Source organism: Oncorhynchus clarkii, chromosome 5 (assembly GCF_045791955.1).
Source record: "Oncorhynchus clarkii lewisi isolate Uvic-CL-2024 chromosome 5, UVic_Ocla_1.0, whole genome shotgun sequence".
Lineage (NCBI taxonomy): Eukaryota > Metazoa > Chordata > Actinopteri > Salmoniformes > Salmonidae > Oncorhynchus > Oncorhynchus clarkii.
Window position 1 is genome coordinate 8,440,853 of NC_092151.1, and position 26,500 is coordinate 8,467,352.

Sequence of the window (26,500 nt, forward strand, 5' to 3'; positions counted from 1 at the left end):
TCAAAGATGGGGATTGAATGTTTACAACGTAGCCTCGTCAAACACTGTAAGAGATTAATGCGTCTGGAAGATGCTTCGCGACCGTTTCGCGACGCCGCAATTAGTTACATCTTGGCCCCCTGCTCAACCGAGCTAGACCAAAACGAAGGCGGGTGGCTTTTTAAACATATCGCTGGCTTTTTAAACATATCGCTGGCATAAACATTTTGACAGGTGACGAGATAAGGATGTAAGAGAGTGTGTAGGGTTTATGAAGAAAGCAGCTGGCCCTGCTCCAGCGGTGTTCTGTTTAAAGCATCATTAAGATTCCAGACTCCACGTGAGCTTTTAAAAGGGCAATCTGCAGTTCAAACAACAACAACAAAGTGGACATCTGAGAATGGTAAACATCTGAGAATTGGAGCTGGACATTTTTTTTTTACCACTTTCAAATTCATAGACATTGCTAAGGTGTCACGTTTTAGGGAAGACCCAGATGCAGACAGTGTCGCAAGTAACAAAGGTGTATTACTAGAACGGGGCAGGCAAAACGACAGGTCAAGGGTCAGAGGTCAGTAATCCAGATCAGAGTCAAAAGGTACAGAACGGCAGGCAGTTTCAGGGCAGGAAGAGGTCAATAATCCAGGGCGGTGTGACAAGGTACAGAACGGCAGGCAGGCTCGAGGTCAGGGCCGGCAGAATGGTCAAAACTGGGAAACTAGAAAACAGGAACTAAAAAAAAAGAAAGGAGCAAGGGGAAAAATGCTGATAGGCTTGACGGACAAAACAAACTGGTAACAGACAAACAGAGAACACAGGTATAAATACACTGGGCATAATTGTCACGCCCTGGCCATAGAGAGGCTTTTATTCTCTATTTTGGTTAGGCCAGGGTGTGGCTAGGGTGGGCATTCTAGTTTCTTTATTTCTATGTTTTCTATTTCTTTGTTTTTGGCCGAGTGTGGTTCCCAATCAGAGGCAGCTGTCTATCGTTGTCTCTGATTGGGAATCATACTTAGGCAGCCTTTTTCCCACCTGTGTTTTGTGGGTAGTTGTTTTCTGTATAGTTTTTTTGCCTTACAGAACAGTTTGTTTTTCTCTTTGTTATTTTGTTTGAGTGTTTTGATCAATAAAAATCATAAACACTTACCACACTGCGCTTTGGTCCGATCCTCATTCCGACGAGGGCCGTGACAGAACTACCCACCACCAAAGGACCAAGCAGTGTGGCCAGGAGGAGCAGGGATCCTGGGCCCGGGAGAAGAGTGAGTGGAGGAGCTCATGGACATGGGAGGAGGTTATGACAGGGGACAAGACACTGCCATGGAAACAGGCGGGAACAGCACGGGAGGAACGGCGACGATACCAGCAGTCACGGCAACGAGGCAAGCATGAGAGGCAGCCCCCAATTTTTTGGGCGGGGCACACGGGGAGATTGGTGGAGTCAGGGTTCAGACCTGAGCCAACTCTCCTTGGTTACCGTGGGGAGCGAATGACTGGTCAAGCGCCGGTTCTGTGCACCATGCCTTCGGTGCGCAGCCACAGCCCGGTGCGCTCTCTGCAAGCTCCCCTCAGTTGCCGTGCTAGAGTGGGCATTCAGCCAGGAGGGATTGTGCCGGCTCAGCGCTCCTGGCCTCCGGTGCGTCTCTTCGGCCCAGGTTATCCTGCGCCAACTCTACGCACGGTGTCCCCGGTTTGACCAGCTAAGCCCAGTGCGGCCTGTTCCAGCTCCCCACACTTGCCGGGCTAAGGGGGGTATCCAGCCAGGATGAGTTATGCCAGCTCTGCGCTCCAGACCTTCGGTGGGCCTCCACGGTCCAGTGTGTCCTGCGCTGGCTCTACGCACTATGCCTCCAGTGCGCCGTCAAAGCCCAGTGCGTCCTGTGCCAGCTCTCCACACTCACCGAGCTAGAGTGGGTATCCAGCCAGGATGTGTTGAGGTAGCTCCACTCACTAGGCTGCCAGTACGCCTCCTCAGTCCAGTGAGACCTGTTCCGGCTCCACGTAGGAAGCCTCCAGTGATGATCCATGGCCCGAAGCCTCCAGTGATGATCCATGGCCCGGAGCCTCCAGTGATGATCCATGGCACGGAGCCTCCAGTGATGATCCATGGCCCGGAGCCTGCAGTGAGGATCCATGGCACGAAGCCTCCAGCGTAGATCCGCAGTCCGGAGCCTCCAGCGACGTTCCCCAGTCCGGAGCCTCCAGCAACGGTCCCCAGTCCGGAGCCTGCAGCGACGGTCTTCAGTCCGGAGCCTGCAGCGACGGTCCCCAGCCCGAATCCTGCAGCGACGGTCCCCAGTCCGGAGCCTCTAGCGACGGTCCCCACTACGGAGCCTCCAGCGACGGTCCCCAGTCCGGAGCCTGCAGCGACGGTCTTCAGTCCGGAGCCTGCAGCGACGGTCCCCAGCCCGAATCCTGCAGCGACGGTCCCCAGTCCGGAGCCACTAGCGACGGTCCCCACTACGGAGCCTCCAGCGATGGTCCCCAGTCCAGGGGAGGGGTGGGGGGGGGGGGGGTAGTAATGTCACGCCCTGGCCATAGAGAGGCTTTTATTCTCTATTTTGGTTAGGCCAGGGTGTGACTAGGGTGGGCATTCTAGTTTCTTTATTACTATGTTTTCTATTTCTTTGTTTTTTGCCGAGTGTGGTTCCCAATCAGAGTCTGTCGTTGTCTCTGATTGGGAATCATACTTAGGCAGCCTTTTTCCCACCTGTGTTTTGTGGGTAGTTGTTTTCTGTATAGTTTTTTTGCCTTACAGAACTGTTCGTTTTTCTCTTTGTTATTTTGTTCGAGTGTTTTGATCAATAAAAATCATGAATACTTACCACGCCGCTCTTTGGTCCGATCCTCATTCTGACGAGAACCGTGACAATAATGGGGAAGATGGGCAACAGCTGGAGAGGGGTGAAGACAAGTACAAACACAGGTGAAACAGATCAGGGTGTGACATGGATACAAGGACTAACCATTGAGGAGATTGCCCCTTTAAACACTTCATATTTATCTTGTTTCGAAAACATATACACACTTGCTGCATGCAGGCTGCACAGTAGGCCCTCCTAGTCCTATAGATATCTTAGTATGGAGTCAGTCCACCATCTAAAGGTATTGTGTAACCCAAGGCTCTCACACCCTGTTCCCGAAGAGCTACTCTCCTGTAGGTTTTCGCTCCAACCCCAATTGTAACTAACTTGATTCAGCTTATCAACCAGCTAATTATTAGAATCATGTGCACCAGATTGGGGTTGGAGTGAAAACCTACAGGATGGTAGATCTCCGGGAGAGCCCTGATGTAACCTGTAAATGTCAATACAATGTTTAGTATTTTAGGTTTCTCAGAATAGAAATCAGTCTTTGCACATTGACCAAAGACTGTCTGTGAAAAATCAAATTTGCGTCTATTTCTTGAATTATAATGTGTTATAAATGTGCTTCTAAAACACCATGAAGAAGAATAGAAATAGAAAACAGAAAGTGTCACCAAAGGTTTTTATAAATGGTGCATCCAATCCAGTTGTATTATTCTCCAACATTTAGTCAGTGTGTTTAAACCTCGGAGATAACCGAGCTGCGTGAGCTCAGACGCTGTGGAGACAAACGTCTGAAAGCTGCAGTTGGCCGTCCTATCGCCTCTTGAATATCAACCGTCAATTTCTGTTCATTTTCCAACGATTCTACATGTGGATACTGTCCAAACAGCCAAACAATGTTTGTCATCACCCAGTAGGTGATAGCTAACACATTGCAGCCACACGCTTCTTTTAACCGTTCGATCTCTGGCGTGTCTGACCTCTAAAATAACTTTCTGACATGTCTGGGTGGATGTCTGGGTGGATGTCTAGGTGGATGTCTGGGCGGATGTCTGGGTTGAACCTATTTTTAGCTGGTTGTCATGAAGGTCACAATGGGGTCGTGTAACGGTCATGAACATAAGGCATGTGCTATCATATCACCATGCTCTTAACACAAATATCTGTGGTACACTCTTTGGGAAAAAAAAGAGTTCCAATGGGTTCTACATGGAACCAAAAGGGTTCTACATTGAAGCCAAAAGGGTTCTACCTGGAACCAAAAAGGGTTATTCAAAGGGGACAGCCGAAGAACCCTTTTAGGTTCTAGATAGCACATTTCTTTCCTGAGTGTAGTAGTTCAAAGCTAATAGATATGGTATCGGGCATGAACGTCAAGATGAGGTCATGTAGGGGTTGTGTATGGGTAATGATGGGGTTATGTAGGGGTTGTGTATGGGTAATGATGGGGTTATGTAGGGGTTGTGTATGGGTAATGATGGGGTTATGTAGAGGTCAAAATGATAGAGCATGGTAATATGATATGAAAGGATAGGATCTGATAGGTTGGGAAATTATAGGATAGGATATTCTCTATATGGTGACCAACTTTACATTAAACGGCACCCTATTCTCTATATGGTGATTTACTTTACACTAAATGGCACCCTATTCTCTATATGAAGACCTACTTTACATTAAATGGCACCCTATTCTCTATATGAAGACCTACTTTACATTAAATGGCACCATATTCTCTATATGGTAACCTACTTTACATTAAATGGCACCCTATTCTCTATATGGTGATTTACTTTACAGTAAATGGCACCCTATTCTCTATATGGTAACCTACTTTACATTAAATGGCACCCTCTCTTCTCTACTCTCCCCAACCCCCACCTCCTATCCCTTCTTACTTGTCTACTCTTCTCCTCCCCATATCCTCTCTCTTCCTCCCCTCCCTCCCTCCTCCTCCTCGCTCTCCTCGCTTCCTCCCCCCCTCTCTCCTCCCCTCCCCTCCCTCTCTCTCTTCCAGAGAGGCCCTGTACACTGTTCTGTTCCTCCACAGGGAAAGAACAACCCCGCCTCCTGGCTGAGAAGGTGCTGGATGGAACCTCCTGCGGCTCTCAGGAGTCTGGCCTCTGTGCCAACGGGACATGTCAGGTACATCCGTCATGTGACAGGGGACTTTTCAGGTACACCAGTCATGTGACAGGGGACTTTTCAGGTACACCAGTCATGTGACAGGGGACTTTTCAGGTACACCAGTCATGTGAAGTTGCCCCTAGACGCTGATCTTGGGTCAGTGCATATCCCCACTAATGGTTAAGGTTAGGATTGGGGCAGGGGAAGCTGATCCTAGATCTGTACCTAGGGGAAACTACATATCATGTGGCATGGGACTTGTCAGGTACACCAGTCATGTGACAGGGGACTAGTTAGGTTCCAGTGTGTTCTACATTTTCATTAATTCAATGGTAGATTTACACAATATAGTTCTAAATAAAGCTGGAAGTTTAGCATCTCTTAATGGCACACAAAACCCAAAGCCCTGGAGATTTTTGTAAGTGTTATTCGCAGCCATCTCACGCAACATTTTTCTGATGTCTCTGATGCAGGTTAGTCTGATCTGATGTCACGGTTCTCGGACAGCAAAATTTTGAAAAATGTTCCATATTGCAGAAAGAGAAAGTCATTTTCCAAGCTGTTTCCCCAACACATATTTTTTTAATACCACAAAAAAACGCATTCCATGTCTCCTTCCAAACAAAGTCTTCAATGTCAAGTCCAGCAAGAAAATAAATGGTGCTTAAATCACTGACCCAAAATGGCGCCCTATTCTCTATTTAGTGCACAATTGTTTTTACCAGGGCCCATAGGATTTTGGTCAAAAGTAGTGCACTGTGTAGGGAATAGTGTGCAATTTGGGTCACAGACCCATTGTTATCGGCGGAGCCCCACAGCCACCCTCCATTATGTTGACTGCACTCCCAGGAGCAGGAGAACGTGCCTTCAGTAGACAGACGATCGACCCATGACCAGAACCTCTTTCTCTGGTAGAAAAATAGACAACTGGGGAATATTTCAGAAAACACAGGGATGATTTGCGGGGATTATTTCCTGCTATCTGGGCTGGAGAGAGATGAGAGAGAGAGAGAGAGAGAGAGAGGGGAAGAGAGAGAGAGAGAGGGGACGAGATTGAGAGAGAGAGGGGGGGGGGAGAGAGAGAGGGGACGAGATTGAGAGAGAGAGAAGAGAGAGAGAAGAAGAGAGATAGAACCGGGGGAATATTTCAGAAAACACAGGGATGATTTGCGGGGATTATTTCCTGCTATCTGGGCTGGAGAGAGATGAAAAAGAGAGAGAGAGAGAGAAAGAGAGAGCGCAAATGAGAGACAGGCAGACAGACATGATAGAGAGAAAGCACGCAAGAGAGAGAGAGCAAAAGGGGGACAGACAGAGAGGCAGACAGACAGAGAGAGAGGGAGACAGAGAGAGAGAGGCAGACAGAGAGAAAGGCAGACAGACAGTAGTATGTCGACAGTAGTGTGTAGACAGTAGTGTGTAGACAGTAGTATGTCGACAGTAGTGTGTAGACAGTAGTATGTATACAGTAGTATGTAGACAGTAGTATGTATACAGTAGTATGTAGACAGTAGTATGTAGACAGTAGTGTGTAGACAGTAGTATGTAGTATGTAGACAGTAGTATGTAGACAGTAGTGTGTAGACAGTAGTATGTATACAGTAGTATGTAGACAGTAGTATGTATACAGTAGTATGTAGACAGTAGTATGTAGACAGTAGTGTGTAGACAGTAGTATGTAGTATGTAGACAGTAGTATGTAGACAGTAGTGTGTAGACAGTAGTATGTATACAGTAGTGTGTAGTATGTAGACAGTAGTGTGTAGACAGTAGTGTGTAGTATGTAGACAGTAGTATGTAGACAGTAGTGTGTAGTATGTAGACAGTAGTGTGTAGACAGTAGTGTGTAGTATGTAGACAGTAGTATGTAGACAGTAGTGTGTAGTATGTAGACAGTAGTGTGTAGTATGTAGACATTAGTATGTAGACAGTAGTGTGTAGTATGTAGACAGTAGTATGCAGACAGTAGTGTGTAGACAGTAGTATGTAGACAGTAGTATGTAGACAGTAGTATGTCGACAGTAGTGTGTAGACAGTAGTATGTAGACAGTAGTATGTAGACAGTAGTATGTAGACAGTAGTATGTAGACAGTAGTATGTAGACAGTAGTATGTAGACAGTAGTGTGTAGACAGTAGTATGTAGACAGTAGTATGTAGACATTAGTATGTAGACAGTAGTGTGTAGTATGTAGACAGTAGTATGCAGACAGTAGTATGCAGACAGTAGTGTGTAGACAGTAGTATGTAGACAGTAGTATGTAGACAGTAGTATGTAGACAGTAGTGTGTAGTATGTAGACAGTAGTATGCAGACAGTAGTGTGTAGACAGTAGTGTGTAGACAGTAGTGTGTAGACAGTAGTATGTAGACAGTAGTGTGTAGTATGTAGACAGTAGTATGCAGACAGTAGTGTGTAGACAGTAGTGTGTAGACAGTAGTATGTAGACAGTAGTGTGTAAACAGTGAATACACCCCTGGCTAAACTGGGCCTGTTTGGTTCCTAGTGAATACACCCCTGGCTAAACTGGGCCTGTTTGGTTCCTAGTGAATACACCACTGGCTAAACTGGGCCTGTTTGGTTCCTAGTGAATACACCCCTGGCTAAACTGGGCCTGTTTGGTTCCTAGTGAATACACCCCTGGCTAAACTGGGCCTGTTTGGTTCCTAGTGAATACACCCCTGGCTAAACTGGGATGTACAATACACATTAACAGATGCTGTCCTATATTTTTGTACAATAGGAGACTACTTTACATTGTCCAAGTTCTCCAAAGCAGCCGAACTAGACTGTCAGTCAACAGTCGATCAAACCTTTTTTTAAACCACCACTGCCCCCCCCCCCCCCCCCCCCCCCCCCTCGTCATCAGAGGACAACATTATTTTAAGCTTTATTTCTGTTTAACTGTATTATCTACAATGTGAGAATGTTGTTAACCCGAGGTTTCTGTGTTGTTGTCTAGAAAGTGGGCTGTGACAGGATCCTGAGTTCGATGGCAAGAGAGGACCACTGTGGGGTGTGTAATGGCAACGGCAAGTCTTGTAAGGTCATCAAGGGGGACTTCAACCACACCAAAGGAGCAGGTACCGTACCGTCAGTACACTCACTAACCCCCTCAGTAGGTTTAGGGCAACCTTGCCCCTAGACGCTGATCTTGGGTCAGTTTAGCATTTTCCCCAAGAATGGTTAAGGTTAGGATTCGGGGAAGAGGAAGCTGATCAGAGATCTGTACCTAGGGGGAATCTTCAAAGTGCTACGTAACGTTACCTCTGGCTGCCAATCTCCCTCGGTTTGTCTTAGAGAGTCTCACAGATCTGGACTTTATCTCCTAACAAGCTGTAGCACTATTACAGGGAATGTTGTTAATATTTGAATGAAGTGTATGGATTAAAAACGTGTTGAATTACTGTTGATAAACTCCCTAAATGATTTATATCCAAGTTGGATTGAATTTTGATTAAACTTTTACGGATCATTCATCACTTTCTATTGTAGCTTATTGGTTAAAAAAATATATTGGTTGTATGTTTAAGCAATAAGGCCCGAGGGGGTGTGGTATATGGCCAATATACCACGGCTAAGGGCTGTTCTTAAGCATGACGCAACGTGGAGTGCCTGAATTCAGCCCTTAGCCGTGGTATATTGGCCATATATCACAAACCCCCGGGGTGCCTTATTGCTTTTATAAACTGGTTACCAACGTAATTAGAGCAGGAAAATAAATGTTTCGTCATACCCGTGGAATACAGTCTGATATCCCACAGCTGTCAGCCAATCAGCATTCAGGGCTTGAACCACCCAGTTTATAATGCTCTTTAATAACTTTTACAAGTTATTTAGCAGATGCTCTTATCCAGAGTGAGAAAGCATTTTTTTGTATTTTTTCCCCATACTGGTCCCCCCCATGGGAATTGAACCCACAACCCTGGCATTGCAAGTGTCATGCTCTACCAACTGAGCCACATGGTAGCAGTACAGTGAAAAAGTAATGACATCATTATTAACTACCAATAAAAGTTTACCACAGCCCAAGGAGAGAGCGAGAGAAAACAGGAAGGAATTTACAGCTCTTCTTTTTTTTTGTTGTTCACACACGGGGTCCGATTATAAAAACTCATAATTATTCACAAGAGACACAGTTACGTATTTATATCAAACGTATCAGTCAAACTGGATGTCACAAACGGACAGTTTTTAAGTTAGGTCATTCATTACTTGCAGAGTTATTTTCTGCTCTGAAAAAAGAAAAGGACCTAGCCTCTCCTCCGTGGACCCTGAATCAGCACTAAGCTGTATCTTAAAGACTGGACAAAGTTTAAAAAAAATCACCCTTTTGAATACTACTTCAAAGCAAGTTCAGATTACACAGCGAACAATGTCAACATCCTGTGCGATGAATGGCTATGGCTCGGCAACGGTGAGGAACACCTTTCTCGACCTTGAATGGATCTCATTCATACGTACTCAAGCTCCCCGGACCACGCTAGGCTAACTGTGACCATCAGTTAGGTAGCAGGGGGACCTCACACATAGATCCATTCACGGCCTGTGATCCCGAGCACAGGGGGTAGAGACACACATGAACACACAGTACAGTACTGTAGCTCTTCCAGTCGACCCGCCTGGCTCTTTTAGATGTGAAGTGACTGAACTGTACGTTACATGTACACATGGTACTAGTGAGCTAGATAGTTCCCCCCCCCCCCCTCTCTCTCTCTCTACCTCTCTCTTTATCTCTCTCTCTCCACCTCTTTCCCCTCAGGCTATGTGGAAGCTGTGATCATCCCCAAAGGGGCCAGGAGAATCAGAGTGATGGAAGAAAAGCCTGCACAGAGTTATTTGGGTAAGATACGCTGTTGCTTTGTACAGGGTGATACAGTAGCAAACAACTCTCTTGAATCTAGCAGTAGTCCTTTTGTATGTCTCTAATAGGGTGCCCATATGACTTTAAATATAACACACTCATTTTTGCCTGGGAAGCACATTTTCTCTTCACCGAAGTCCAGAGGGCTATATACCCCTATGGCAACCTCATCGTCCAACTCATCGGCCACCTCATCGTCCACCTCATCGTCTACCTCATCGACCACCTCAGCGGCCACCTCATCGTCCACCTCATCGGCAACCTCATCGTCCACCTCATCGTCCACCTCATCGGCCACCTCATCGGCCACCTCATCGGCCACCTCATCGGCCACCTCATCGTCCACCTCATCGTCCACCTCATCGTCCACCTCATCGGCCACCTCATCGTCCACCTCATCGGCCACCTCATCGGCCACCTCATCGTCCACCTCATCGGCCACCTCATCGGCAACCTCATCGGCCACCTCATCCAGCTTTACAGAGAGAGCATCAACTCCCACAGCTCTAGCATTCACATCCACACACACTCTCCTCTCATCACTCCTCTCAATCCACTTGGCCCGTTCAAGTCGCTGCTCTTGGATCAGTCCTTCCCCATCTTAAGAGAGATAACACTTAAGGCACTCCAAGATTTAGCTGTCCCAGACAAGTTTTTGTCGTTGCCTACTTGGGGGTTTGGTCGTCACCAACGCTTGTTTCAATGTGAGCGGGTCATCGACCCAATCTGAGGGTCCCGTCTTTGAGTCGTCCCACAGGTCCTGTTATTTTCAAACATGTTTGATTTTATCGGGACAAATACTGCAATACTCTTGTAGTGTGAGGTGTGCAACGACAGGTTTTCAGAAAGGTCATCAGCAATAGCCAATGAGAGAAGAAGCCAGTGAGATGATGACATTGTATCGTATCACCCAGAATGTGTAGACTCCAATGATGTATATAAACCATGGATTGCTGATGCTATGCATTAGCCAATGATAGGCTTTGAAGCCACCGAGGAACAGTGACATCAGTCCTTAAAAAGAAAATGATGCTTTAAGGAAAATGTTTTTGTATATATTTTATTTTTTAATGTTTAGCTCACATAATATAATTTAAAGTATCCATTAAGGTGTCTGTAATATAATCCATATGGTAAAAACCAATGTAGACATTAGTAAATGCATTTCTCTAGCTGGCAAAATATTTTTTTTACAATGTTGAGGGAGTGCCAAGATGGAGGTGCATTGGCTTCAAAACAGCGCCCCCTGTTAGGTATCTAGTGTATATATAAATCGTTGGTAGATTCTCGAGCAGGAGTGATGACTACTACTAGCCCACTAGTATGCTTACTCTGAAGTTCACAAGCAATGATGAAGGACCTCACATCTAAACACAATCTATTCACATCATTGCTTTCAGAATCCTCACGACCAACGGAAGAACCTGTAGTGTGTGACCGCCGTCTGCCAGAATGTGTAGTGTGTGACCCCCGTCTGCCAGAATGTTTAGTGTGTGACCCCTGTCCGCCAGAATGTGTAGTGTGTGACCCCCGTCCGCCAGAATGTTTAGTGTGTGACCCCCGTCCGCCAGAATGTTTAGTGTGTGACCCCCGTCTGCCAGAATGTGTAGTGTGTGACCCCCGTCTGCCAGAATGTGTAGTGTGTGAGCCCTGTCTGCCAGAATGTTTAGTGTGTGACCTCCGTCTGCCAGAATGTTTAGTGTGTGACCCCTGTCTGCCAGAATGTTTAGTGTGTGACCTCCGTCTGCCAGAATGTGTAGTGTGTGACCCCTGTCTGCCAGAATGTGCAGTGTGTGACCCCCGTCTGCCAGAACCTGTAGTGTGTGACCCCCGTCTGCCAGAATGTGTAGTGTGTGACCTCCGTCTGCCAGAATGTGTAGTGTGTGACCTCCGTCTGCCAGAATGTGTAGTGTGTGACCCCCGTCTGCCAGAACCTGTAGTGTGTGACCTCCGTCTGCCAGAATGTTTAGTGTGTGACCTCCGTCTGCCAGAATGTGTAGTGTGTGACCTCCGTCTGCCAGAATGTTTAGTGTGTGACCTCCGTCTGCCAGAATGTGTAGTGTGTGACCTCCGTCTGCCAGAATGTTTAGTGTGTGATCTCCGTCTGCCAGAATGTGTAGTGTGTGACCTCCGTCTGCCAGAATGTTTAGTGTGTGACCTCCGTCTGCCAGAATGTGTAGTGTGTGACCTCCGTCTGCCAGAATGTGTAGTGTGTGACCTCCGTCTGCCAGAATGTGTAGTGTGTGACCTCCGTCTGCCAGAATGTTTAGTGTGTGACCTCCGTCTGCCAGAATGTGTAGTGTGTGACCTCCGTCTGCCAGAATGTTTAGTGTGTGATCTCCGTCTGCCAGAATGTGTAGTGTGTGACCTCCGTCTGCCAGAATGTTTAGTGTGTGACCTCCGTCTGCCAGAATGTGTAGTGTGTGACCTCCGTCTGCCAGAATGTGTAGTGTGTGACCTCCGTCTGCCAGAATGTGTAGTGTGTGACCTCCGTCTGCCAGAATGTGTAGTGTGTGACCCCCGTCTGCCAGAATGTGTAGTGTGTGACCCCCGTCTGCCAGAATGTGTAGTGTGTGACCCCCATCTGCCAGAATGTGTAGTGTGTGCACCACTAAGTTGGGAAGACGAAAAACGTAATGAAAGACGTTTGTTTAATGTGAGAGGCTCAGCGATGTTAGGCTTTTGAAAGTCGTGTAGTGTACGCCTGGTATTACTCCCCCAGCTCCTTCACATCTATCCAGAGATCACCACTCTCAGCTTTCATGTGCCCAGTCCACTGCTCTTAGATAAGTCCTTCCCTCAGCTTTAGTGAGAGAGCGTTACTCCCCCAGCTTTCGAGTCTCACTAACTTCCTGAACTCCTCCACATTTCCTCTCATCTTTCACGTGCCCAATCCACTGCTCTCAGATTAGTCCTTCAGCCAGCTTTAGTGAGAGAGCATTAGTTCCCCAGCTCCACACATCTCCTCTCATCTCTCATATGGCTGTCTTTCAGATGTCTCTCTTTCAGATGACTCCTAGTGTAACCACACAACACAGGCCCTGCGCTGTATCCACCTGTCTAATATGTGTCAGCAGACCTGCCTGCTATCAGGGAATAATCTGTCTCAAGTGGCACCCTATTCCCTATGTAGTGCACTACTTATAGCCATTTGGGATTCAGCCTGACTGTTTTCCTCCCCTGCCTGCTAGCGTCCTGACTCCTGCCTTTCATGTGATTAGGAACCACGCGGCGGCTCACTTCGAATACACTGAGAGGCTGCTGGGGCAATCCCGTCTACTTCCCCAGAGTCCCTACTTCCCCAATGTCTCTACTTCCCCAGTGTCTCTACTTCACCAAAGGCTCTATCTCCCTCTCCTCTCTACTTCCCCAGAGTCTCTACTTCCCCAGAGTCTCTACTTCCCCAGAGCCTCTACTTCCCCCTCCTCTCTACTTCCCCCTCCTCTCTACTACCCCTCCTCTCTACTTCCCCCTCCTCTCTACTTCTCCCTCCTCTCTACTTCCCCGTCCTCTCTACTACCCCTCCTCTCTACTTCCCCCTCCTCTCTACTACCCCTCCTCTCTACTTCCCCCTTCTCTCTACTACCCCTCCTCTCTACTTCCCCCTCCTCTCTACTACCCCTCCTCTCTACTACCCCTCCTCTCTACTTCCCCAGTGTCTCTACTTCCCCCACCACCATTCCTTCCTCACTCCCCATTCGCTAAGCCATCCCTCTCCACCCTCCCAGGATGCCAATCTGCTAAGGAGAAGCCAAATGAGTTCAAACGCATGTAGAGGGAAGAGTGATAAGATTGGACAAGAGGTTACTGTTAGGATTCTGGCGAGTGTGTGTGTGTGTGTGTGTGTGTGTGTGTGTGTGTGTGTGTGTGTGTGTGTGTGTGTGTGTGTGTGTGTGTGTGTGTGTGTGTGTGTGTGTGTGTGTGTGTGTGTGTGTGTGTGTGCGTGTACGTGTGTGTGTGTGTGCGTGTATTTGTGTGGAGAGAATAACACCATTCTACAGTATGTTATAGAATACATTATCAAAGGAGATAAACAAGGTTCAAAAAACACGCATCAATATATATTGACGTTTCAAATAATTTTGTAAACTCGCCAAGCTCCTAAAGTGAAAATTCCCCATAAACTGAATACAAACACATCTAAGATGAAGGCCTGAAGGACCTCACATCTAAACACGTCTAAGATGAAGGACCTCACATCTAAACGTGTCTAAGATGAAGGACCTCACAGTTAAACACGTCTAAGATGAAGGACCTCACAGTTAAACACGTCTGAGATGAAGGACCTCACATCTAAGATGAAGGACCTCACAGCTAAACACGTCTAAGATGAAGGACCTCACATCTAAACACATCTAAGATGAAGGACCTCACAGCTAAACACGTCTAAGATGAAGGACCTCACAGTTAAACACGTCTAAGATGAAGGACCTCACATCTAAGATGAAGGACCTCACAGTTAAACACATCTAAGATGAAGGACCTCACATCTAAACACATCTGAGATGAAGGACCTCACAGTTAAACACATCTAAGATGAAGGACCTCACAGTTAAACACGTCTAAGATGAAGGACCTCACATCTAAGATGAAGGACCTCACAGTTAAACACATCTAAGATGAAGGACCTCACATCTAAACACATCTGAGATGAAGGACCTCACAGTTAAACACATCTAAGATGAAGGACCTCACATCTAAACACATCTGAGATGAAGGACCTCACAGTTAAACACATCTAAGATGAAGGACCTCACATCTAAACACATCTAAGATGAAGGACCTCACATCTAAACGTGTCTAAGATGAAGGACCTCACATCTAAACACATCTAAGATGAAGGACCTCACATCTAAACGTGTCTAAGATGAAGGACCTCACATCTAAACACGTCTAAGATGAAGGACCTCACAGTTAAATACATCTAAGATGAAGGACCTCACAGTTAAACACGTCTAAGATGAAGGACATCACATCTAAACGTGTCTAAGATGAAAGACCTCACATCTAAACACATCTAAGATGAATGACCTCACAGTTAAACACGTCTAAGATGAAGGACCTCACAGTTAAACACGTCTTAGATGAAGGACCTCACATCTAAACACGTCTAAGATGAAGGACCTCACATCTAAACACGTCTAAGATGAAGGACCTCACAGTTAAATACATCTAAGATGAAGGACCTCACAGTTAAACACGTCTAAGATGAAGGACATCACATCTAAACGTGTCTAAGATGAAGGACCTCACATCTAAACACATCTAAGATGAAGGACCTCACAGTTAAACGTGTCTAAGATGAAGGACCTCACATCTAAACACGTCTAAAATGAAGGACCTCACAGCTAAACACGTCTAAGATGAAGGACCTCACAGTTAAACACGTCTAAGATGAAGGACCTCACAGCTAAACACATCTAAGATGAAGGCCCCTCACAGCTAAGTGGTAAACAGAACTTTAGCCAGACTGCTGCCTTGTATTTTTCCTCCCTCACAGTATCAACAACATCCGTCCACAGAGTGGGTACAAGTTACATGTGCATCAAAACACTGGAAACATCCCAAAATGGTACTCTATTCACTATATAATGGACTACATTTAACCAGAGCCCATAAATTACTATCTAGGGAATAAGGGTACCATTTGGAACTGTAACCATAAAGTCCCAAATTATCTCTGCTGCATTTCCTTGTTTACTTTCTGCAGCACTCAAAGACACAAACAAGCATTCCATCAACAGCGACTGGAAGATAGACCGCCCAGGAACCTTCAACATGGCGGGCACCACCGTTCACTACGTCCGGAGAGGACTGTGGGAGAAAATGTCAGCCAGAGGTCCCACTACCTCCCCGCTGCATCTCATGGTAAATGACTTCCTTATTTCCTTTATGTCTCTGTAAACCTGGGTTCAAATATTATTTGGAATCTTTGAACCTACTTTCAGCGTTTGCTTTAGCCTGCCTTGAGTGGCTCAGTTGTTAGAGCAATGGCACTTGCAATGCCAGGGTTGTGGGTTCGAGTCCCTCGGGGCATTAGTATCAATGGAAAATGTATGCATTCACTACTGTAAATTGCTCTGGAATAAGAGTGTCTGCTGATGTGCAGGGTTTTCACTTATGGGACTTTTAGTTTCATTACAACAGGCAAGCACATCATTTTTAAGTGATTTCAGATTATACTTGAACCCAGGGCTGCTCTGTGGGTTTACATCCATTGGTGGTCACGTCATTGTGGTCGGGATCACTAGTCCTGAGGTGCTACCAGGGCTATGCAGCATTTCAGCATTGTGGTCGGGTCCACTAGTCCTGAGGTGCTACCAGGGCTATGCAGCATTTCAGCATTGTGGTCGGGTCCACTAGTCCTGAGGTGCTACCAGGGCTATACAGCATTTCAGCATTGTGGTCGGGTCCATTAGTCCTGAGGTGCTACCAGGGCTATGCAGCATTTCAGCATTGTGGTCGGGTCCATTAGTCCTGAGGTGCTACCAGGGCTATGCAGCATTTCAGCATTGTGGTCGGGTCCACTAGTCCTGAGGTGCTACCAGGGCTATGCAGCATTTCAGCATTGTGGTCGGGTCCATTAGTCCTGAGGTGCTACCAGGGCTATGCAGCATTTCAGCATTGTGGTCGGGTCCATTAGTCCTGAGGTGCTACCAGGGCTATGCAGCATTTCAGCATTGTGGTCGGGTCCATTAGTCCTGAGGTGCTACCAGGGCTATGCAGCATTTCAGCATTGTGGTCGGGTCCATTAGTCCTGAGGTGCTACCAGGGCTATGCAGCATTTCAGCATTGTGGTCGGGTCCATTAGTCCTGAGGTGCTACCAGGGCTATGCAGCATTTCAGCATTGTGGTCGGGTCCACTAGTCCTGAGGTGCTACCAGGGCTATGCAGCATTTCAGCATTGTGGTCGGGTCCATTAGTCCTGAGGTGCTACCAGGGCTATGCAGCATTTCAGCATTGTGGTCGGGTCCATTAGTCCTGAGGTGCTACCAGGGCTATGCAGCATTTCAGCATTGTGGTCGGGTCCACTAGTCTTGAGGTGCTACCAGGGCTATGCAGCATTTCAGCATTGTGGTCACGTTCCCTAGTCCTGAGGTGCTACCAGGGCTATGCAGCATTTCAGCATTGTGGTCGGGTACACTAGTCCTCAGAAGCTACCAGGTCTATGCAGGCTTTTGTTCCAGCCCAGCACTAAAACACTAGATCCAACTAATCAACTCATCATCAAGGCCTTGATTCAAGTTTTCAGTGCTGAGCTGGAACAAAAAAACAGCTTACCTTGTAGCTTTTTCTGACTGATGTAGTAGGTGACGTCTCAACTCACAAACCCTTTATGAACTCATCATATATAACGGTTTGTTATTACACTGCTGTGCAACAGACATTACACTGCTGTACAACAGACATTACACTGCTGTACAACAGACATTACACTGCTGTGCAACAGACATTACACTGCTGTGCAACAGACAATACACTGCTGTACAACAGACATTACACTGCTGTACAACAGACATTACACTGCTGTACAACAGACATTACACTGCTGTACAACAGACATTACGCTGCTGTGCAACAGACAATACACCGCTGTACATGGAACTACGGAATTTCTGGTGGTACTATATCCACAGGCGGAAGCGCACTCCCCATATGTCAGGTCAGGTTGTGAGTTGGCCTGTGACCAGCCTGGCAGCCTGAGCGCAGACGCGATTAATGATTGAGGATATGATTGGCTGCACGGCTGCCGTTATTAGCTGGCTGCGGCTAGCGACAGCTCTGTCATTGCTGAGATTAGGGTTATAATTTGAATAGGATTAGCCTCCTGACAACTACTAATGAGATTATGTGTTAACGGGGGAAAGGGAGGGGTGTGCATCATGATAAATCGTGTCCTGCACGGTGGTTTCATGAAGTAATAAATGTTCATTGATAACAGTAGCTTGTGGGCGGCAATATGATATCAAATCAATACGATATCAAATCAATACGATATCAAATCAATACAATATCAAATCATGTCTCAGTGGTTTTGGAAAGTGTCTCTTCAAAAACAGTTGTTTGTTTCTTCTCCATTTTTGGGAATGAAGTGTATGTATTGTAATGTTTTTATTTCAAAGTATTTACGGAGGAAGTAGTCTTTTGAGAAGCAATCCAGTGTTTGTGTACTTTGAAGATTATTCTAAGACCAAGGCTCAAATAAATACAAGTATTTTTTCTGAAACAATCCTTAGTCCCTAACCCCTAGTCCCTAACCCTTAGTCCCTAACCCATAGTCCCTAACCCCTAGTCCCTAACCCTTAGTCCCTAACCCCTAGTCCCTAACCCTTAGTCCCTAACCCTTAGTCCCTAACCCCTAGTCCCTAACCCTTAGTCCCTAACCCTTAGTCCCTAAACCCTAGTCCCTAACCCCTAGTCCCTAACCCTTAGTCCCTAACCCCTAGTTCCTAAACCTTAGTCCCTAACCCTTAGTCCCTAACCCCTAGTCCCTAACCCTTAGTCCCTAACCCCTAGTCCCTAACCCCTAGTCTCTAACCCTTAGTCCCTAATCCTTAGTCCCTAACCCCTAGTCCCTAACCCTTAGTCCCTAACCCCTAGTCCCTAACCCCTAGTCCCTAACCCTTAGTCCCTAACCCTTAGTCCCTAACCCTTAGTCCCTAAACCCTAGTCCCTAACCCTTAGTCCCTAACCCCTAGTCCCTAACCCTTAGTCCCTAACCCCTAGTCCCTAACCCCTAGTCCCTAACCCTTAGTCCCTAACCCTTAGTCCCTAACCCTTAGTCCCTAAACCCTAGTCCCTAACCCTTAGTCCCTAACCCCTAGTTCCTAAACCTTAGTCCCTAACCCTTAGTCCCTAACCCCTAGTCCCTAACCCTTAGTACCTAACCCCTAGTCCCTAACCCTTAGTCCCTAAACCCTAACCCCTAGTCCCTAACCCTTAGTCCCTAACCCCTAGTCCCTAACCCTTAGTCCCTAACCCCTAGTCCCTAACCGTTAGTCCCTAAACCCTAGTCCCTAACCCCTAGTCCCTAACCCCTAGTCCCTAACCCTTAGTCCCTAACCCTTAGTCCCTAACCCCTAGTCCCTAATCCTTAGTCCCTAACCCTTAGTCCCTAACCCCTAGTCCCTAACCCTTAGTCCCTAACCCTTAGTCCCTAACCCTTAGTCCCTAAACCCTAGTCCCTAACCCTTAGTCCCTAACCCTTAGTCCCTAAGCCCTAGTCCCAACCCTTAGTTTCTTACCCCTAGCCATGGATACTCAAATCTGGACCTCGAGTCCAGGTCCAAATCTGATTTGAATGTTTTACCTGGTAGTTAATTGTACTCACATGGTACCCCAGGTTTAAACCAGTCCCTTACTAAATTGCAAGAATGAAAATCAGTGTGGAACTGGACTCGAGATCCAGATTTGTGTATCCCTGGACACGTCATGTACATCTAGAATATGGTCGTAGCTCCACCTTGACCTCTTGACCTCCACATTGATAGGCTAGTTGGAATGTTTACCTATGAAATGATTTTCAGTCCACCTGCCTAGGGTGTAATATGGGCTGTGGTTTGTTACTGGAATTGGTTGACTGAATCCACAAACTTAAGGCAATAAAAGTAAAACATTAGACAAACATTAGAAAAACATTAGAAAAACATTAGACAAACATTAGAAAAACATTAGACAAACATTAGAAAAACATTAGAAAAACATTAGACAAACATTAGAAAAACATTAGACAAACATTAGAAAAACATTAGACAAACATTAGACAAACATTAGAATAACATTAGACAAACATTAGAAAAACATTAGACAAACATTAGACAAACATTAGACAAACATTAGAAAAACATTAGACAAACATTAGAAAAACATTAGACAAACATTAGAAAAACATTAGACAAACATTAGACAAACATTAGACAAACATTAGACAAACATTAGAAAAACATTAGACAAACATTAGAAAAACATTAGACAAACATTAGAAAAACATTAGACAAACATTAGAAAAACATTAGACAAACATTAGACAAACATTAGAAAAACATTAGACAAACATTAGAAAAACATTAGACAAACATTAGAAAAACATTAGACAAACATTAGACAAACATTAGACAAACATTAGAAAAACATTAGACAAACATTAGAAAAACATTAGACAAACATTAGAAAAACATTAGACAAACATTAGAAAAACATTAGACAAACATTAGAAAAACATTAGACAAACATTAGACAAACATTAGAAAAACATTAGACAAACATTAGAAAAACATTAGACAAACATTAGAAAAACATTAGACAAACATTAGAAAAACATTAGACAAACATTAGACAAACATTAGACAAACATTAGACAAACATTAGAAAAACATTAGACAAACATTAGAAAAACATTAGACAAACATTAGACAAACATTAGAAAAACATTAGACAAACATTAGAAAAACATTAGAAAAACATTAGACAAACATTAGACAAACATTAGACAAACATTAGAAAAACATTAGACAAACATTAGAAAAACATTAGACAAACATTAGACAAACATTAGAAAAACATTAGACAAACATTAGACAAACATTAGAAAAACATTAGACAAACATTAGAAAAACATTAGACAAACATTAGACAAACATTAGACAAACATTAGAAAAACATTAGACAAACATTAGAAAAACATTAGACAAACATTAGAAAAACATTAGACAAACATTAGACAAACATTAGAAAAACATTAGACAAACATTAGAAAAACATTAGACAAACATTAGACAAACATTAGACAAACATTAGAAAAACATTAGACAAACATTAGAAAAACATTAGACAAACATTAGACAAACATTAGACAAACATTAGAAAAACATTAGACAAACATTAGAAAAACATTAGACAAACATTAGACAAACATTAGACAAACATTAGACAAACATTAGAAAAACATTAGACAAACATTAGAAAAACATTAGACAAACATTAGACAAACATTAGAAAAACATTAGACAAACATTAGACAAACATTAGAAAAACATTAGACAAACATTAGAAAAACATTAGACAAACATTAGAAAAACATTAGACAAACATTAGACAAACATTAGACAAACATTAGAAAAACATTAGACAAACATTAGAAAAACATTAGACAAACATTAGAAAAACATTAGAAAAACATTACTCAAACGTTGACCTTATATAATCCTACCTGACCCAGGTGCTGCTGTTCAATGAGCAGAACCATGGCATCCATTACGAGTACACCATCCCCACAGAGGCTAACATGGAACCCCAGGGGGGGTTAGGACCGGGGGCCATGCCCAGCGAACCCCTCTTCATGTGGACCCACTCTGGCTGGGAGGACTGCCATGCCGTGTGTGGAGGAGGTAGGACCACCAACACAACCCCATTGACATTCAGCAGTAGGAGGTAGGACCTGTGTGTGTGTGTGTGTGTGTGGAGATTCAGTCTCATAACGTATTGTATTAGGTAGATGAAACAGAGGCTGGGACAGGTTAAGTTGAGTTAGCAGTCTGAGGGGTGTACTAGGGCTTTGAACCCTGGTGGTCTCCAGCTGGGAATTGAGCCAGGAGTGGACTTGTTGTGATTTTGACAGGATAGGTAAGAAAGAGTTTAGCGGAGGGACACAGTGATGAGCGCGGCGGACCCCGGATTTGAACCCCAGTGTCCTGCGACAATGTTTTGCCCGGAGTCGGCAGTGATGTTTCATGATTAATGCTCACTATCTGACTGATCAATGATGTTAGTTGAGTACCAGGGAGAAGAGAAAGCAAGCAGTTTATTATGACTCCCTAGAGCTTGGATATTAGATAATGATCATCAATACAATCACTAGCCCAAGGATTGAAATGATTGATATGATTTATATTAACTATAGTTCAAACCTTACGTTACCACTCAGTAGTACGTTACCTCACTCCCACTTTGCTTGAGTAGAGTAAGTAAGCCTTTTCACATGCCAGAACGGCCCATAGGGCCTGTGTCCTGTTTCTGAAGAATGAGACAGCTTGATGTATCAGTACACCCCCTGAACAGAATGCAAGTCTGTCTCGGGGCATTGCATGATCCCTTTTCCAATACTTTGTCGTTCATATTAGATTTTTCTTCTCCAGGAGAAAGAAAGACAATCGTCACCTGCACTAACATTGTCAACAAAACTACAAGTGTGGTGGACAACCGAAGATGTCGTCACCTGACCAAACCTGAGCCTCAAGTCCGCAAGTGCAATGAGCAGCCCTGCCAGACAAGGTAAAGCTCAGCCCTGCCAGACAAGGTAAAGCTCAGCCCTGCCAGACAAGGTAAAGCTCAGCCCTGCCAGACAAGGTAAAGCTCAGCCCTGCCAGACAATGTAAAGCTCAGCCCTGCCAGACAAGGTAAAGCTCAGCCCTGCCAGACAAGGTAAAGCTCATCCCTGCCAGACAAGGTAAAGCTCAGCCCTGCTAGACAAGGCAAAGCTCAGCCCTGCCAGACAAGGTAAAGATCAGCCTTGCCAGACAAGGTAAAGATCAGCCCTGCCAGACAAGGTAAAGCTCAGCCCTGCCAGACAAGGTAAAGCTCAGCCCTGCCAGACAAGGTAAAGATCAGCCCTGCCAGACAAGGTAAAGATCAGCCCTGCCAGACAAGGTAAAGATCAGCCCTGCCAGACAAGGTAAAGATCAGCCTTGCCAGACAAGGTAAAGATCAGCCCTGCCAGACAAGGTAAAGATCAGCCCTGCCAGACAAGGTAAAGATCAGCCTTGCCAGACAAGGTAAAGATCAGCCCTGCTAGACAAGGTAAAGATCAGCCCTGCCAGACAAGGTAAAGATCAGCCTTGCCAGACAAGGTAAAGATCAGCCCTGCCAGACAAGGTAAAGATCAGCCCTGCTAGACAAGGTAAAGATCAGCCCTGCTAGACAAGGTAAAGATCAGCCCTGCCAGACAAGGTAAAGATCAGCCCTGCCAGACAAGGTAAAGATCAGCCCTGCCAGACAAGGTAAAGATCAGCCCTGCCAGACAAGGTAAAGATCAGCCCTGCTAGACAAGGCAAAGCTCAGCCCTGCTAGACAAGGTAAAGATCAGCCCTGCCAGACAAGGTAAAGATTAGCCCTGCTAGACAAGGTAAAGCTCAGCCCTGCTAGACAAGCTCAGCCCTGCCAGACAAGGTAAAGATCAGCCCTGCTAGACAAGGCAAAGCTCAGCCCTGCTAGACAAGGTAAAGATCAGCCCTGCCAGACAAGGTAAAGCTCAGCCCTGCTAGACAAGGTAAAGATCAGCCCTGCCAGACAAGGTAAAGCTCAGACCTGCCAGACAAGGTAAATATCAGCCCTGCCAGACAAGGTAAAGCTCAGCCCTGCCAGACAAGGTAAAGATCAGCCCTGCCAGACAAGGTAAAGATCAGCCCTGCTAGACAAGGCAAAGCTCAGCCCTGCTAGACAAGGTAAAGATCAGCCCTGCCAGACAAGGTAAAGATCAGCCCTGCTAGACAAGGCAAAGCTCAGCCCTGCTAGACAAGGTAAAGATCAGCCCTGCCAGACAAGGTAAAGCTCAGCCCTGCCAGACAAGGTAAAGATCAGCCCTGCTAGACAAGGTAAAGATCAGCCCTGCCAGACAAGGTAAAAATCAGCCCTGCTAGACAAGGTAAAGCTCAGCCCTGCCAGACAAGGTAAAGCTCAGCCCTGCCAGACAAGGTAAAGCTCAGCCCTGCCAGACAAGGTAAAGATCAGCCCTGCTAGACAAGGTAAAGATCAGCCCTGCCAGACAAGGTAAAGATCAGCCCTGCTAGACAAGGTAAAGCTCAGCCCTGCTAGACAAGCTCAGCCCTGCCAGACAAGGTAAAGATCAGCCCTGCTGGACAAGGCAAAGCTCAGCCCTGCTAGACAAGGTAAAGATCAGCCCTGCCAGACAAGGTAAAGCTCAGCCCTGCTAGACAAGGTAAAGATCAGCCCTGCCAGACAAGGTAAAGCTCAGACCTGCCAGACAAGGTAAATATCAGCCCTGCCAGACAAGGTAAAGCTCAGCCCTGCCAGACAAGGTAAAGATCAGCCCTGCCAGACAAGGTAAAGATCAGCCCTGCCAGACAAGGTAAAGATCAGCCCTGCTAGACAAGGCAAAGCTCAGCCCTGCTAGACAAGGTAAAGATCAGCCCTGCCAGACAAGGTAAAGCTCAGCCCTGCCAGACAAGGTAAAGATCAGCCCTGCCAGACAAGGTAAAAATCAGCCCTGCTAGACAAGGTAAAGCTCAGCCCTGCCAGACAAGGTAAAGCTCAGCCCTGCCAGACAAGGTAAAGCTCAGCCCTGCCAGACAAGGTAAAGATCAGCCCTGCTAGACAAGGTAAAGATCAGCCCTGCCAGACAAGGTAAAAATCAGCCCTGCTAGACAAGGTAAAGCTCAGCCCTGCCAGACAAGGTAAAGCTCAGCCCTGCCAGACAAGGTAAAGCTCAGCCCTGCCAGACAAGGTAAAGATCAGCCCTGCTAGACAAGGTAAAGATCAGCCCTGCCAGACAAGGTAAAGATCAGCCCTGCTAGACAAGGTAAAGCTCAGCCCTGCTAGACAAGCTCAGCCCTGCCAGACAAGGTAAAGATCAGCCCTGCTGGACAAGGCAAAGCTCAGCCCTGCTAGACAAGGTAAAGATCAGCCCTGCCAGACAAGGTAAAGCTCAGCCCTGCTAGACAAGGTAAAGATCAGCCCTGCCAGACAAGGTAAAGCTCAGACCTGCCAGACAAGGTAAATATCAGCCCTGCCAGACAAGGTAAAGCTCAGCCCTGCCAGACAAGGTAAAGATCAGCCCTGCCAGACAAGGTAAAGATCAGCCCTGCCAGACAAGGTAAAGATCAGCCCTGCTAGACAAGGCAAAGCTCAGCCCTGCTAGACAAGGTAAAGATCAGCCCTGCCAGACAAGGTAAAGCTCAGCCCTGCCAGACAAGGTAAAGATCAGCCCTGCTAGACAAGGTAAAGATCAGCCCTGCCAGACAAGGTAAAAATCAGCCCTGCTAGACAAGGTAAAGCTCAGCCCTGCCAGACAAGGTAAAGCTCAGCCCTGCCAGACAAGGTAAAGCTCAGCCCTGCCAGACAAGGTAAAGATCAGCCCTGCTAGACAAGGTAAAGATCAGCCCTGCCAGACAAGGTAAAGATCAGCCCTGCTAGACAAGGTAAAGCTCAGCCCTGCTAGACAAGCTCAGCCCTGCCAGACAAGGTAAAGATCAGCCCTGCTGGACAAGGCAAAGCTCAGCCCTGCTAGACAAGGTAAAGATCAGCCCTGCCAGACAAGGTAAAGATCAGCCCTGCTAGACAAGGTAAAGATAAGTGCTGGTACAATATGGATGGTCCTTCTTTCTCCCTTCCCTCTCAGGCTTTGTTATAGTATATAGTATGTGGTCCCGTGTGGCTCAGTTGTTAGAACATGGCACTTGCAATGTCAGGGCTGTGGGTTCAATTCCTATGAAGCAACTAGTATGAACATCTATGCACTCCCTCTGGATGAGAGTGTCTGCTTAAATGACTAAACATTTTACCAATGTGGGGGGGGAATAGTGTAATAGCAACATTCATTGAGAACAGGCTTTTTAATTCTTATGGAAGAATGATGTTTCTATTGAGTCATATTGCACATGTAGCTCAAAGAGAAATGAATCTTTACTTCGTCATGCCAAAGTCTGGGATGCTTGTTAACAATGACAGTCATGTGTTCTTCTCATACTAACAGTCTTCCTCCAGCAAGTTCTGGTAGTTCCTGGAAATGGTTGTTCCACTTTAGTTGAAGCTACCTTCTGTAGCTACTTCTTAACACATTTATAGAAGTCTTCCATGATATACTCTGAAGTGCTGCCAACTCCGTCGTTAAAGGGGGAATCTGGGATTGGTACATACATTTTTTTTTAAACTTTTAAATTAATTATGTATAGCCATTGATTCTTAAAGAATATGACAAAAAAACATTTTTTTTTAAATGAGCTAAGTTTAAAATTGTCGTACTCCATCAGAACCCTAAATATAAGCTTGTTTTACTCCAATGTTTTACTTGTCTTACTCTCAGCTGTTTTTCCAAAGAATGATGTGGTGGGCGATTTCTCGCTGTCTAGATCCCAGATTGCCTCTTTAATGCTGACGTAAGCTGAGCCTTAGATCATCCATTGCATAATGGATTGAGGAGATACACCAAGTCACATTTGTTGACGGAAACCAGTACAAACATTTACATGAAGCCCACAACGTTGTTTTGCCTTGATTATAAACGTGAATCGCAGCCCTTCTTCTCCCCGGGCCTATACCAGTACAGAACTTTCTCTTATCTTCCTACAGATGAACACTAGACAGCTGGTCCAATGCAAGTCTAATGCTAGTCCAAGGCTAGTCCAAGGCTAGTCCAAGGCTAGTCTAATGCTAGCCCAAGGCTAGTCCAAGACTAGTCTAATGCTAGTCTAATACTAGTCCAATGCTAGTCTAATGCTAGTCCAATGCTTGTCCAATGCTAGTCCACACTCGCTGCTGACATTTACATTCCACCACAATGCATCCCCTGGAAATCATTAGACAGCTGGTCCAATGCAAGTCTAATGCTAGTCCAAGGCTAGTCCAAGGCTAGTCCAAGGCTACTCTAATGCTAGTCTAATACTAGTCCAATGCTAGTCCAATGCTAGTCCAAGGCTAGTCCAATGCTAGTCTAATGCTAGTCCAAGGCTAGCCCAAGGCTAGTCCAAGGCTAGTCTAATGCTAGCC

At 45.7% G+C, this 26,500-nt stretch overlaps 1 protein-coding gene across 1 annotated transcript in view; it reads left to right on the plus strand.

The window, feature by feature from the left end:
• Positions 1 to 26,500, plus strand: part of LOC139409835 (A disintegrin and metalloproteinase with thrombospondin motifs 19-like) — a 132,017-nt gene that overhangs the window by 70,040 nt on the left and 35,477 nt on the right. The window contains exons 14-19 of the mRNA XM_071155220.1: positions 4,810 to 4,937; positions 7,880 to 8,000; positions 9,680 to 9,760; positions 15,492 to 15,649; positions 21,000 to 21,168; positions 21,916 to 22,051. Coding sequence (XP_071011321.1) covers positions 4,810 to 4,937; positions 7,880 to 8,000; positions 9,680 to 9,760; positions 15,492 to 15,649; positions 21,000 to 21,168; positions 21,916 to 22,051 — 793 coding nt within the window. The remainder of the gene's footprint in view (positions 1 to 4,809; positions 4,938 to 7,879; positions 8,001 to 9,679; positions 9,761 to 15,491; positions 15,650 to 20,999; positions 21,169 to 21,915; positions 22,052 to 26,500) is intronic.